General features: G+C 35.8%; 1 protein-coding gene across 4 annotated transcripts in view; it reads right to left on the bottom strand.

The window, feature by feature from the left end:
• Positions 1 to 303: 303 nt before the first annotated feature.
• Positions 304 to 15869, bottom strand: part of TTC8 (tetratricopeptide repeat domain 8) — a 43342-nt gene continuing 27776 nt past the window's right edge. For all 4 annotated transcript variants that reach the window (XM_080593023.1, XM_080593022.1, XM_080593024.1 and 1 more), the window contains 7 exons: positions 13662 to 13749; positions 10474 to 10584; positions 8278 to 8417; positions 6731 to 6905; positions 5302 to 5424; positions 2935 to 3018; positions 304 to 993 (listed from right to left, as the gene is read on the bottom strand). In XM_080593023.1, the coding sequence (XP_080449149.1) occupies positions 877 to 993; positions 2935 to 3018; positions 5302 to 5424; positions 6731 to 6905; positions 8278 to 8417; positions 10474 to 10584; positions 13662 to 13749 (838 nt within the window). In that variant the 3' untranslated portion in view covers positions 304 to 876. The remainder of the gene's footprint in view (positions 994 to 2934; positions 3019 to 5301; positions 5425 to 6730; positions 6906 to 8277; positions 8418 to 10473; positions 10585 to 13661; positions 13750 to 15869) is intronic.

Genomic DNA, 15869 nt, shown 5'->3' with positions numbered 1-15869 from the left:
CAGCATTTGTGTAGTTAGGATGATCCAAACAATTATTTAGCAACAGTGCTTACCTGGCAGCACAGGTAACCACCCAGTCACCGTTTCATTCTCAGTCATTAGTAGTTAACTCTGCAAGCTTCTTACTGACATATCCTTTTCCCTCAGTGAAATGAAGTTTAAGCTCTCTCAGCAAAAAGGACTGCATGTATTTCTGCTATTTAGTACCACTTCTGCTGAGTCTTTCAAAATACTTTATGGCCTCTGACTCTTATTTTCAAGGCAATAAGGATGCAATTTTAATTTATGTAAGGAAACATGACAAACCATACAAACTGGAATTTATTTCATTCATAAAGTACAACAAGAAATATAAGAACTTCTTTTTGCATCTGTGTTTTTAAATGCATTTCTGGTTACTTTAATTTTAAAACTTAACATTCTGTAAGAAAGTATACTATCAAAAGCATGTTTGAAGACCAGTTAGGAAGTATTCTTAGTCTGTGTTGCTTGACAGATTGTCACACAGGAATATTTTAAAACTTGTTTTTTCTGCAGAAGTCAGAAAAAAATCTTTTAAAATCCTCATTAATCTTAAATTAGGACTTACTTATTAATATATCAGACAAGCACTTGAAAGTTGCATATTGGCAATATCCTGCCACTCTTGTATTCTCAGTTGTATGTAGTTGCAACACGTTCTAGCTTCCTTTTGATAAGTCACGAGTTTTAAGATGACACACGCTACTTAGGACTCTTGAACCTTTTCTGCTACTCTAAGTAGCATAAGTTTTACAACAGGAATTGATGAAGTATAGTTTATCTACTTACAATAAAATGTATGGGACATTAAATCTGGCTAACTTTAATTTATTTTTACATGTTAAAAATATGTCATCAGAGCATAGCAAAGCGCTCTTTTAATCTTTTGATGAGCTGTTGTGTATCAACATGGCCTGGGAACGCTTCCGCTGACTTTTGAGCAGCTGTGTAACTCCTCTGAAGATCTCCAACCTATAAGAAACACACAAACTAGTTTTGGAAATGCAAGCACTACAGTATTTGCATCATATATTCTGTAAAGTACAGTTCTGATACTCACAAATGTTTAAACATAGCTGGTCCTCAGACGCAACAAATAAAACAGACAGTATGCAATTTTTCAGACTCAGGGTTATGTCCCTCTTACTTTAAGGGGTGAGAAGAAAAAGAAGCGTTTGTTGTTTTTTTTTTTTTCAATGGGAGGGATGCATCAAGACAGTAATTTTATATCTTACCTGACTTCTTGGAGAAAGGACAAAGTACCCTATGCTCAGTGCTCAAAGTTAGGAGGAATAAAAAATGGAAGACTTGGTTTTAAATTCCATAAATGTTGTCTTACAAATATAGAAAGGGGAGAGCCAATCAGGCCTCTGCAAAGGTCACAACTCCATGTGATCTGCAACCTCACAGAGAGGCAGGATAGCACACAGAGCTGATGAGATGTATATTGCTCCTCTGTTGCTTGTAGAAGTATGTTTCCACATTAGGAAAAAGTAAAGTTGGGAGCAAATAGATATCATTTCTTGGAAGAAGGAAGTGTATGTAAGGAGAGCACCTCAGAAAGTGGGTTCAGAAAAAAAAAGAACGCAAAAGTTTGGGACCCCATCTAGAAAAAGCGACAGCTTCCGGATGGAAAGGGAGAAGCAGCGGAAAGTGGCAGTGGGAGACCTTTGTTGCCTGTGTGTCTGCCAACACAGAACTTCAGTACAGCAAGAATTCTCTGGAGGAGAAGAAAACCAGGGTCCTGGCCAGAGAAGTTACGCCTTATAAACCACGACATTACACTGAATCTAAGAACTGCATTATCAGACTGCATAAACAGTTAGTTGACCTTGCCATTTGTCTTCTTCCACAGCCTGTGCAGTTCCTCTGTGCAAAAGCTATATAACAAGCCATTTGCAGACTAGGATTTACTCCTTAATCAGTAAGTATATAATGCAATTATTCCAAGCCATATTCTGTTTCACAATGAAGAGGATATGCTTACAAAGTAATGGGTTGTTCACTCCTCGATGCACGTACTTTAGTATCTGTAGGAGTTGGGCTGCCCACACAATACAGACTCATAACAGAATCTTGAAGGTATAGGCACAAGCCAAGAAATATTCTTCTTCTTGTAAAAATTTTGGGACTTGTACAAGTTTCTCCTTATTAATAGTAATGTCAGACACGCTGTTAATTCGATGTCTGAGACACCCATTATGAAAGAAAATATTAACACACAAAATTCAGTGGTCATAAAGCTGAAGAACAGATACTCCTTTTGAGATTACTAAGGCCATGGGATGAATGATTGGTATTCCATATATATATATATATTATATAATTACTGATAAATCATCTGAAACTGATAAATCATCTGATACTATTTTAGTTCACATTCTGAAAAAGCTGATGACTGTAAAGAGTGTAGATGGAATTATTAATGGACTGTCCATCTTCTGTGCATTTGGAGAACTGCAAAGTTACTATATGGCTAGTTGGCCTCACATTCTCAAAACCAAACATTTGAATGGTACTTTTATACACCTTCTGGGTACTAAAATGTAGCTTCAGTTTTATCTTGAGTTTGTGCACTACATACTCATAGAATCATAGAATCATTCAGGTTGGAAAAGACCTCTAAGATCACCTAGTCCAACCTTTAACCTAGTACTAAAGTCCGCAACTAAACCATGGTACTAAATTTCAAATATACAGGTTTCTTGAAGACCTTCAGGGATGGTGACTCAACCACTTCCCTGGGCAGCCTATTCCAATGCCGTGCAACCCTTCCAGTAAAGACATTTCTCCTAATATCCAACCTAAATATTGTTTTGTCTTAGCTATTTGAAACTCTGAGTAATAACAATAAAAACTCAACTGCCCCACCAAGGCTCAATTTTTAGATTTTAAAATAGGACAGTACATTACCTTTTCTGAGAGTATAGCAAAATTAAAATGGGGCTCATACATATGAGGTGCTAAATATGAAGCAGTCTGCAGCAAAGCTCTTGCCTGTGTAGAGAAAGAAAAAAGATGTAGTGAAATCTGCAAGGGAGGGAGGGTAACAAGAATCTAAAGCAATTTTCATCTTTCTTGTAAGAAATCATTCTGAGTTCTCTTTACTAGGCCTTTGTTAATAATGCCACACTACATATGGGTTACACTACATATAAGTTACACCAACAGTACATCTAGGCATAATACAGTTTAAAAGTAATGAAATGAATAAGACTCTTGATGGAGTCAGAAAGGCCATGTTGGGACCACATTTAATTAGGCAATTCAGCTGTATATACTGAATATAGTCATTTAAAAAAAGGCAGTTAAAGTCCCACTGAATGTATCTATTGTCTCTGACAGCACTGTGTAATAGTGGTTCAGTCTTAAACATCCCCAGAAACCTAAACTTTATCATAAAAATAAAACAGTTTTCACATTCAGCATTTTGAATGAAAGCCTTCAATGCTATTTTCACACTTCCTATTAGCATAAAAACAAAACAAAAAAAAGAACGTGAGATCAAGGTGGTTTATAAGACATCCAGAACCAGGTAAATAATTAATATTATGCTCCTCTGTTATTGTCCCTGCAGCTTTGTTTGTGTGTGGAATTGAAATGGCCAAGTTGTGCTTTCCTCAGTGCTTAGACAGCAGAGCTTTCATCACTGTCTCTTTAGGGATGAAGGGAGAGTTGAAGGGATGGACAGATGTGTGTGTGACCATACATTCTCTCAAATGACCACACATGTTGGTTTGCTCAGCCGAAACTGCCCAGACTTATGGAGAAATACAATAAAATGATCCTTCCATGAAAGAAAGAAAAGAAAAAAAAAAAAAGACCCTTGGGGCTGAGGTGGACTTTTAAACAAATCACTGAGGGAATATGAAGCTGTAAAACTTGACATTACTCAATACATTAAACATCAAACAGTCTACTTGCTGGATTCAATCTTTTTTATGATCAGCAAAAGAGTAGTGTTAAAAACTAACTAAAAAATTAAGAATCAAAAGGTGCATTCTCATGCCATAAATTTAATAAAAAATTCAGGTCAACTTGTGAACGCTTTCACAAAAAAATTGAGAGTTCTGAAAATACATCAGATCTTTTAACAGCACTGGTATCTACTAACTTTTTGGAAAGGCAGAGCAAAGAATTTAATAAAAATCCCTTAATTTGACAATGTTGAGTAAATGCATGTAATAACATTGTAAAATAAAATAAAAACAAAGATAAGCTAAGTATCTTCGTATTTTTTATTTTCGTATGCATACATTTATTGCTGTGATCCTGAATTTTTATTATTCATGTGATACAAGAAGAAATTTGAAATTTTAAAGCTGAAATATAAAATGGACATAAAACTTTTCATTATAATGGAAAAGCTCAGGAATCCTAACTATTATCAGTGACAACCTACATAGAAATTGGATAGAAATTCCACCTGGGTTTTAAATATCAGTAGCATGGCTGAAACCAAACTGAAACCAAAACCGAACTTCATTTGTCACTGAAAACACCCAGTGTTGGGTTCATTTCAATGTTTCCATGACAATTGACAGCCCACCTGAATAAAGTAATCTTCTAAGAATTATTTGCTCTTCAAAAAGATTTTCAAAAAAGTCTTTATATAATATTGTAGCTCTCTGATGTATACATGAAACCATCACAATAGCCTTGCTCCCATTCAGAAAGATTAAAACAGTCCACAGTAGTTTTAACGGACCAATAAACAGATATTAACTTTCATTGCATGTGTATAAAAATTACTGCTTTCAATCCACTGTGCATGTCAATTATATAGCTAATTGCAACACAACACAGCATACTCACATTAGGTAAAATGAACCACCAAAGTTACTGATGTGAAAGTGTTTCACAAGAACTTGCTGCTTTGGGACTAAACTCGAAAGCAGTCTCCTTGTTGAAAAAATCTTTTAAGAGGTGATCTGATTGTTGTTTTCTGTTGCCCAACAAAAGTATATTATCTACATTTTTAATTGAATATATAGTCAAAGTTGTAATTTAAGTGATGATTATAGTGTGATAGGGTTTGTTATAGGCATCAACTTAGAAAAAAAGATCTCAACAACTGCAAAGTCACTGCAAACCTTGTTCATCTTGGATGCATCATTTGGATATGCCTAAGAATAAGCAGTTTAATGGGAGACAGCATGACAATGTGGAGGTTACTCTGAACCATGCAAAAAACTTATCATTTTTTGTGCCTATAGTAGTAATCTTCAAGTACAAACAGGCCAAAGAAAGCATTCTGCTTAGGCTGAGGTTAACACCAACCTGCTCGATGTGACCTTTTTGCATTTCCAGTACAGCCAAGTTATTGTAAGCTTCCGCACAGTCGTTATTGTTGACTAATGTCAGCTTGAAACACTGGTAAGCCAGATTCAAGTCTCCTATCCCCTGAAAGTAAGATTGTATTTTAATTTATGAAAAGATTGGAAACAACATGCATCTGTTTTGTTGTCTTGGTTATCTTTTCATCCATATGTACTACCATGAAATGCAAATTACAATAAAAACATGCTGATCAGAACCATATGTGCTTTCTTCCCAGACCATCTCATTTGCTTCTCATTCTTTACCCAGACAGAATTGTTCCTCTCCAGCACAAATTTACATGCTTTAAGTGAGATTCTTCATATAACTGAATGCTTAGATGGCTAACGTGTCATCTGAAGACCATTCTATACACTACCCCTTTAGCAGGGTAAGAAAAATAGAGACATCTCCAGGGGAAAAGTCATCTTGCTTCTCTGTTTTTAAATGGATTTAAAAAAAAAAAAAACAAGCACATATAAGCCTACTTATTAGAAGACAAAAACAAAGGGAGATTAATCTCTTTGTATGGAGACATTGTCTCCACGTTAATGTTCTAGTTTTATGACCAACGCTGATACAGCATCAGGTTAAACCTTAAAAGTGAAAAATGCTGAAAAATATATGCATATCAGTTCAAATTTCAGTGTTTTAGGTGGTATAAATTAACGTGTTCATCCTAGCTGATGCACAATCAAGATGAACAGTTGAGTTTCTCTCTGACTTAAATGGCAATCAGCATTTGGACAGAACCCACGCGAGAAAGCTAGCAAAACATTATTTGGTAACTTTATTCTGGACAGATAAACAGAAATCTAACATAACTTCTGGAATAACATCTGCAAAAATGGGCAATGAATGAAAATTAGTGTATGAATTTAACAAATTTGATGACACAATTAAAAAATATCTCTGTTGCTGCCTACAAGACAGAAGACTGTGTATTTTAGTGTCTGTTCCATGATGCTCAATAGGCACTTTTTATGACAACAAAATTAATCTATTGCTCCATGTCATATAAATAACAGCTCAGAGAAAAAACATCTTGAATTCAATTTTATGTCAGATTAGCTTGTATTGCAGCAAAGGCCCTCAAGAGTTGGTATGTGTTACAAATTTTCAGAAAGAAAGGAAGGTTAAAGATGGTTAGAAAGGGAGAATCTTTTAGCAGGAGTAAACTACATTCTGTGATGATGTACAGAGCTTTTTTCTTTTCCCCTTCCTCTCTCTGAAGTGCAAATAAACCCTTAATTAAGTCTTTACTATACTTTATCCAATACACTAGCAGGTTTCATATTTCAAAGTAGGACAATGATTCCTTCCTAGATATTTATTTTCCGGTTTCTGTAAAATCATACTTATTCAGAAGGATTGTTAATATTTTTCATACCACAGCCACATGTCCCAAGTTGTACCACACATCTGCTGTCTCTTCCTCATTTTCAGCCAAAAACAGTGCACGTTCAAATGAAGTTAGTGTCATATCATATTGCTGGGCATAGAAGCAACAGAGGCCCAGATTGTTAAAAAGCTGGCAGTTATAGACACCCATCTGCAGGAGCCGCCTAGATTGAAAGAAAATATTTCTTATTTTTTTATATTAATTTAAAATATGAGTTCAATTCTAAATGACAAAATTCTCTCCTCCTTCCTCCCTATACCAAGAGTTTAATAGCCATGTACCTTAACTTTATTTTGAGCTCTCTGACAATTTTGTTACAGTTTTACACTTCGTAAAGGTTTTATGAAGGGCAGTGCAGAACATTTCTAATTAGTAGAATCAGAGCTGTGCAAAACAGTCTCTGTGTAAATTAAATGACTTCTGGCATTTTGACTGTCATATGACCTGACTTTACTGTCAGACAGAGATGTACACAGACTTTCTCCATTTCTTCTTTCCAAACCCTTGACCTCAACCAAGCTGTAAACGCTGCAGTTAATTTTCATAACTCTTCAGGCTTCAAATTTTTGCTTGATTCCTGTCCCACAGCACTGCTTTAATCGGTGCTAGTACATCTAGTGTATGAATCTACATTAATCTTACATGTGAAGCATAAGTCAAATTTTGATTCAAATTGATATTGTTTATGTGTCTTTTAGGATGGATGTTTTATAAAAATGCTGTTTATTAACATTAATAGGGAAAATAGGTATGCTAAGAGGGCCAGGGAAGAGATATGATGTCTTCAGCATCACTGAGTTTCTGAACCTAAAGCATAAAAAACCTCAGGTACAACAGAAATGACATGGCAGTGCTTAGACTAACTTCATTTGTTCTTAAACTTACGAACGTGAGTCAGACTCATTAGCAACCTGTCTCAAAATAACAAGCAAGCAGCATCATTTAATACTGTCGTTTTATTTCTTTCAGTAAAACATAGGGGAATCCCAGCTCACATTCAAGTATGAGGTTTTGTGGTCACAACTGCCTATGACTACAGGTGGAGTTTTTCAAAAACGACTCCTTTCCAAAGGGCTGAATAGGAAGTCCATTTGCTTCCTGAAAGCAAATGAAGTTGAGAATAAGGCTCAGCATTCTTAAACTGCCTCATGTTGTGAAAGATCATTTCTTGTTTATTAATGGAACTATTTATATATATTTATATACATAATTACATATCTATAATATATACAATTATAAATATATATATTTATTAACTGAACTATTTTGATAATCTGTTGATACAAGCTTCGAGCAGAATGATGACAAATCTTTAAAGGAGATGTACTTATCACTGGCAGGGAATATATGTATGTTAGTGAGTTGGTGTGCTAATTTTATGGTTATATTTCTCCAAAAAGCTTGATCAACCTCCCACGTTAGTCTTCCAGTGCTCTTGTTTTGCTATCAGCATTACAAAAATCAACCCTTTGTATTACCCTCCGATGTGTCCAGTTCCCCCTTCCTCCCCACAAGTGTAAAACCTGTAAAAATACCTGTAAAACCGCAGAGCTATCTCAGGCTGGTCTGAATAAAAACGGTTGCTGCCAATGCATGCAATAGCTTCCACGTGAGTATTGTCTTGTTTTAAGACTTCTTTATAGTACTCTGTAGCTGAGGAAATATTGTTCATTTCCTATACAATGGGAAAAAAACAAATTAATTCTACTTTTTATCACCAATTTCTATATTAAAACTTACTAAAATGTCAATCTATTGAGTGCTTTATCTGTGTCCTGTACAGTACTTAACTGAGATTAATTATGTATGCCCCTGCAGTTCTCTAACTGTTGTTACAATGCATCTAACTGTTGTACAATGCAACATCACTACTTCACAAGCGTCACACACATGGACAAGAAGAAGGCATATTCATTTATCAGTGCCAGCTGTACCTGTCTTAACTCTACGCCATTGGTACAAAAAAAGGTGTTTTTTGTTGTTGTTCTTGTTGTTTTGTTTGGTTTTGTTTTTAAGGAAAAAAGATTGGTCATAAGCTTAGTATGTGCAATGGGTATTTGCTATGTTTTGCACAATGCCTTGTGATATATAGTACTGTACAGTTGATTTCCCAGTATGGTAACATACAGAAGATTTATTTCCCCAGTCAATGTCTCAATTACTTTCAATGCTTTGTAAATCAACTTATGAATTTCTCCGAACATAAATGACAATATAATGGCATACCAAGAATTATTATGTGCCTTTGAAAACAGAAATCATGGATTTACTACCAAAACTTGTACTGGGTAGGATACACCAGTTAAGAGAACTATATTTTATCAAAAAATATGCTTGGATGTATGCTAGTTGGAAGACGAATTAGGGTGGACTCCTTGCTATAAATGTCACACTGTTTCTGAGAAGTAGAAGTCACCACAGGACTCTGCCCCATATTAGAAGAAAATAAACTAAAATGGTTTAAACACACTTCTGTGGTTAGAGAGGAATAATTTCTACCTATGTGCTGTAGATGTACTGTACTCTTAACCTGACTAAAGAACAAGCTTTTTTTTTTAACCTATACAGCACATTTAGCCATGAAAATATGTATTTTTTTCCATTAAGTGAAACAGTATTAAAGCAGACCATTTACAAATAACATTTAAAAAAAACAAACAAACAAGTAAGGTCTACAACTCTTCCCATAGCCAAAAGGTAGTGACAGAGAAGAAAAGCTCTGATTAAGATGCCTGATGCGCACATTTCACTTGTGAGTGTATGTAATAAGAACAGCCCCTGTGCTGCAGTACAAATCTTTGCTAATAAAGCTATAATCCTGCACTCAGGTGTCAGTGCAAAAGTATATTCTGTCAAGTATATGCAGCCTTTTATAATTCCTTAAAGGGTTATGCAATGTTATGTATGGTTCGGCAAAATCATATCCATATTTAAAACTGTTTAGCAATTCAGGAAGAAAAGCTTCCAAAAATTATGCAGCTGTTTTGTTCCTTGCTGAAGGACAAAAAGGATTTAATATGAAAATGGATTAATGCTTAGGGGTTAGATGAGAATGATGAGACCAGGAAAGAATGCCAAGTATCAATGTAGACAAAAAAAATTTCATGATATGTTTAAAACATTGGTTTTGGAATAGCATCATTACCAACTTTTAGTGTAGCACAATATTAAGCCCACTGACATGAAAATACACTTTTAAAATGCAAAGTACATGGTTACCAAGCTAAAACGAAATGACTACTTTAAAACTAATCCTACTTAAAATAACATCTACTTCAAAACCAAGAAACACTCACATTCCAACTGTTCTCACTGGCTTAAGAAATCAACAGTGGCTTACAGCACAATAAAGACAGCACTGATCCATCGACTATCTTGCTGTTTAATACTGCCAGCGGGCTGTTGGTGACTTGAGCAATTTCAGTCCGATGAAAAATATATGAACTTGACCAAGCTACGCAGACAATATCTGGACCACTTGACTAAATGTGGTGATGGTTCTGTATGTCTGAACAAGGGTCTCCGTAGTGTGATTAACCATTTAAACAAACAAGCATGCAAGACTCCCCTGACATTACTTTGGTATCTTAGATAATGTTACCTGTTTTGCATTAGTGATACTAGAAATCGGTGTAGTTAATTTTTGATGCCCTTACATTTATATTCAACTATGGGCTCTTTTTCTTGCTTGAGCAGCTAACCTTGGCCATAATTGCATAGTGCACGCATACCTCGTAGATTCTGGCAATTCCACAAAGAAGAGTCACTTCTCCAGGAAATCGTTCTAATCCTTGCTTAAAAAGGTTTAATGCTGTTACAGGCTGGTCCAAGCGCATATACACCTATGCAAATAAAGAGTGTACATAAATTTCAAATGTCTTTATATTCATACTGCTGTTTGACAAGGGAGGTTAAATGGAAGGAATGACACCTCACTTTATGCAGTAAAACATTAGCAGAGATGGCGAATAATACTAGGAAAATATTGGAGTTAATACTGAAAAAAATCTCTGTAATATAGAGAAAATAGGCTAAATAAGATAATTAAATTTGCATGCATGTCATCTAGACATTATTAATTCATCTGGACATTACTAATAAACTAAAGAAGTTATCTATTATCATATCAAAAATATACTTTAACACTAAGGTGAAGGTATTACCTTGAATACTTTCCTGATTAATATATTTTTAAAACTATACATTTGGGCTTGAAAGAACTGGATCTTCTGGTTGATAGTGCTGGAATAACAAAATATTTTACTTAGTTAAATAAGACTGCATTGCACCAGGCACTGACGCTTTCAAGTCTCCTTAGTGCTCTGACAACTTTCCCTGTCCTAAATAATAAAGTCTCTTAGCAGCAAGAAGGCAGTTTGTTCCTTGTGATTTTGGCTTCTTTGTTGATTCTGACAACATGTGATGTAAATAATTTTGTGTGAGAACTGGAGAGAGGGCATCAGTGTGTTGACAGAGACCACCTGTACAGCCGTCTGAGAGTACAACTCTAAAGCCCTCCTGTTGTGGGGTATGCTAACAACAGCTACAGCAAAGGGAAAATCCCCACACACCTACTTTGGGAAACTAGATGACTACAGTGATTAATCTGTCTCCCACTGAGTGGAAAAGTGTTTTGAGTGTACCTGTTGGTGAAATATTACATTAAATGATAATACTTGATGTAACTGAGAAAGGGAAACAATCTGTGACTGGTATCTTTCTGAAAAAAAACAAACAAACAACCTTGTGATGAAATGGAGGAAAAATATCAACGTTAACTGAACACCCAAGAAACCTCCAAATGCATTTTCTGTTTCTGCCCTTAAGCCTCAGGGAGGTTTTTTTATGATGGGGTGGGAGTTGGGACTTGGTAGACTTGGACTGCTCCAATGACATCATCAATTAATATGCTGTAAGTCATCAATCTATTCGTAATGGATTTTATATCTGGGTATCTAAAACAGACTTCAAATCATTTGCTATAGTTTTTCACTTATAAGTTATGCAGCAGCTGCTGATGAATTTAAAGTCTGCATTGAATTTTAAACTTCAAGTAAACATCTCCATTGTGACTGTCACTCCATTCACCTTCCTTTAATCAAGAGTAGAAGTTTCATATTCCTTTAGCAACAGTTTACTACTACGAAATTACTCTTTACAGAGTCAGATGAAAGAGGATAAATGATATTTGGGTATTACTTCTTAATTAGGAAGAACCTTGGCTGATCATTTTACTCCTAATTATCACCAGTGCGAGTGACTTGTATAACAATTCCTAAGTCTGCTTTATAAGCCAGTGCATACTGACATACCTTCAAATAACTTTTTTCTTTTTTGAACTGAGAATTTTAATAAGCTGGGGTTTTTGTTTGCTTGTTTGGTTTACGACCTGATCTAGCTATGAAGCACAGCTATCTTCATATTCTTAGGGCAAAAAAGGTAAAAAATGGAGGTCAGGGAACTCCACAAGTTCTGTTCCTTTTAAAAATCTTTTTATCTTTGTTTATGAAGTATGTTTTCTCTCTATCTGTGGTATAAAAAATCCCATTTCCAGCCCTGCTGGGTCATGAAATATTTTGTAACTCCTCAGCAATATTCTTTTTTTATTTTTTATTTTTCTTTCAATCTTTTATCCTTTCATAAATTACATTTCAAGGGAGAGTTAGCTTTGAGGAAAATATAAAAAAAATGATTCTGATAACTGTTGTTATACAGACTATAACCAGAAAACAAATCGGTACTCTGGTATCAGTCAGTTTACACAGAACTTGATGCACGCCTATTATTTTTTAATGGTTGCTTAACTCAAGACTTTTCTTTTCAGTATTGTCAGATTCAGCTAGAACTCAGTGCCCTACCCTATTGCCTGTCCACCAACAGTCACTAAATCGTGTTGTGTGATGCCTTATACTTGAGCCAGCTGGTCTATGGAGTGGGAGGTGGAAGTTCAAATAGGAGCTCCTACTTGTGCTACTGGGGGAGGGAGACTATTGAGGGGGGGAGCACATAGTAAATCACCGTTAATCCAATTACTCTGCCAATTTAATCACTCTGTGTAGCTCATGAATTTTGCAGAGTGACTCCTGCTAGTGACAGAAATCTAAAATGACTAAGCTGAATTGAATAAACTACCTCAAAGTGCTGTACTGAAGACAAGTCTTCAGATATCAATGGTGACAATTTAAATAACTAAAAGTAAACAGCTCAAGGAATGTAAAGGTACAGCAAGTATCATAATATGAATATCTTTTGGATTGACTTGAGTCAGGTGGCTTGAAGGCAGCTGACAGAGCAACTGATTTCATCTCTTTCTAGGATGAGAAGAAGGAAAATGCAGTTTTAGTTTCTCAGGCAACCTCTTTTTGAATATCTTTGAAAATGTTCAGTCTGATACATATCTCTGCAAACAAGTGATTCTGAGGCTTACCTGTACCACTTGTTTTTTTAAAGCTTTTAATGCCTTTATTTTGACAGAACATTCGCTGCTTCAAGGTCTCTGACTGCTTCCTTTAACTCACTTTGTTTTGATTTTGCTTGTGAAACTAGGATTTTGAGCTTCACTCTTCACTTACTGATTTATTGCACTAGTTTCCTAGGGGACCACAGATAGCTATACTTTTCTTCCTACTGAAACTCCAATAATTCTTTAGCTGTGTAATCCTCATTGGAACTTGGACCAAAGAATATACTGAGGTAGCAGAAGGGTTTTTCATGAAATAAGCAAACTCCAAAATCTTTTTTTGAACTATACACTTCAATTTCAACTGTAAGTAGGTATTGTCTCAGGTCCACGTGGAGATCACACGCTATTAAACTCAAGAGCTTATCAAGCTCAATACTCAACTATTCTGGTGTACGAACTTCACTGGAAAAGGCTGGAATTTCACTTCATTCTGAAATAAGCAAATTGGTGACTTACTTTTGCCAAATACAAGATTGTATCAACCATGTCCTGTTGCTTGAGAGCTGACTTGAATTGTTTTTCAGCTTCACGATATAATCCTAACCTAAAGAGACAACAGATAGATGTAGAAGGTTGTTTTCTGGATTTTTTTTAAATAAAAGCTAATTAAGTAATGAAGCAGGGCACACTAAACCAAAGAGAACTGTCCAAAAGCATACTTTAAGGTCATTTATTTGCGTGCATGTGAACAAAACCCATGAATATATTATTATAAAGACAAGCATTTAAAATTATGAAAAAATCAAATTCATTAAATCGTAATTCTACATAAGACAACAATAAGCAACTCTGGTTGTCTAACAGAGTTGCTCCCCGACTGACTGTAAAAAATCTTTTTGACTGACCACATAATTTTAACATTCTTTTAGTATTAACCATTTGTTACTCTTTCTTGAAAACATAAAAACACAACCATCAAAAATCCTGCCAAAAAAAATGGATATCGCTAACATTAGACCATTTTCAGTCTTTGTTCATCCGTGGTCTCCATATGTTTCCCTGTGAAGACACAGAACTCGGCTTAACATGTTTAAGCTTACCAACAATAGGTTTCTCTTCTCAGTTACTTCTGTAAATAAGTAATCCATGGCTCCACATGAAAACTGCTGCTTTATATATAGTAGTAGAAGCCTCTGCCATTTTGATTATAGTTCGAAATAACAATAGGACATTGTTAGCTGTTTTCAGATAGGTTTGGAGGGGAAGGTAAGAATTTCTGGGCCTTGTTCGAGTCTCCAGATGGGAATGTGTTCTGGCTGGCCCAACGCTGCTTCTGGTTTTCATCTTCAGGAACAGACATGACAGAGGCCCAGTCCTGTCTCTCTAAGCTACCACATCTCATTGTAATGCTGTTTTTTCTACTTGTTAGGCCTCCCTGCCCAGCTCAAAGTTGCCCCGTTTATCATTTTTTTCCTTCATCGCCCATGATTGCTCATCTACACCTGCTCCCCTCAAGCTTCCATTTTCCTTTCACAACATTTGTCAGTTTGTCTTCTGAACACCACAGAGTCTTTGCCCTGGCTGTTCCCTTACTCTCCCAGTTCCTCGTCAGCAGAAGACACTTTCTCTTAGCCTCATCTCAGAAATGACAAAACTTCTGTTGCTAATATTAAAAATCTTTAATTGTGTGTGGAAAAAAATGCTGTACTGTAAACTACACCACAGCTCAGTCTTAAGCTCATGTAAATCACTTGCTTTCTCTCCGGGGGGGCAGGGGCATATGGAAAATGAAGCTCACAGAAGTCTGTTTCATCTTAAAAGCACTTGTTTTCAAGTGTTACTGTAGAACAGACTATTTTGCAGTATACATAAATGCTGCATAAACTACAAAATTAAGAGGATTGTACCGTTTCAGCAATAGCAAAAAGTTACACTTTCCCAAACACAAATTGCTTTTTCTTTTCTTCAGCCAAAGAGCACATATACTTGGTGAAGAAACACAAAACCAAGCCAGAACAAGCCAGCCAAAACAAAGAAACACGGCCAATGGGGAAACAATGCAGTTTTGGATCCTGAAAGTACATGTACCTGCTTGGACGCTTTAGTCTCTATAGCTTTATTCATAAAAATCATGAAAGTGATGAATGACCTCGAAGCTCAAAAAAAAACAGTCTAATCTTCTAAAGAACGTCAAATAAAGGTTAAGGATAATGAAGAGTTTTGTTAAGACTGGGCATCTACAAAGAAGTAATAGTTTCAAGACAAGATACAACGTGGAATTATAAAGGGTTAACTGCTTTGTAGTATAATCAACCTGTTCACACAAGCATTGCTTATACAATCGTAAAGACTGCAGATGATGTTTCAATTTAAAAAAAAAAAAAATCAGTATCTACACTTTTTACATTCATAGGACAAACACTGTAAAAAGTCAAAGGGGAATTTGCCTCGGTACTTGCTTGAATTATAGGAATCTGGGTTGTATCAGAAGGAGGTTTACCTGATGAGGTAGAACTGGCTGCTATGCTACAGTCCCATCTAGCCCCTCAGCAACCACTCTGAACTGCTTGCTACAAGCTCTCCTCCCTGCTGCTGCCACTCTTATTCCAGAGAGGAATGTAATTGTGCAAAGTGTTGGGGTCCTCCCAAACAATTTCTATCAGACTCTCGTGTCTTGGGTGCCAGCTCTGATGCCCTGGCATCTTTACAACTGTTTGGTACTCC

This window comes from Anser brachyrhynchus (assembly GCF_964034855.1).
Source record: "Anser brachyrhynchus genome assembly, chromosome: 5".
NCBI classification, from domain to species: domain Eukaryota; kingdom Metazoa; phylum Chordata; class Aves; order Anseriformes; family Anatidae; genus Anser; species Anser brachyrhynchus.
The sequence above is the reverse complement of the archived record's forward strand: the minus strand, read 5'-3'. Positions and strand labels throughout refer to the sequence as shown.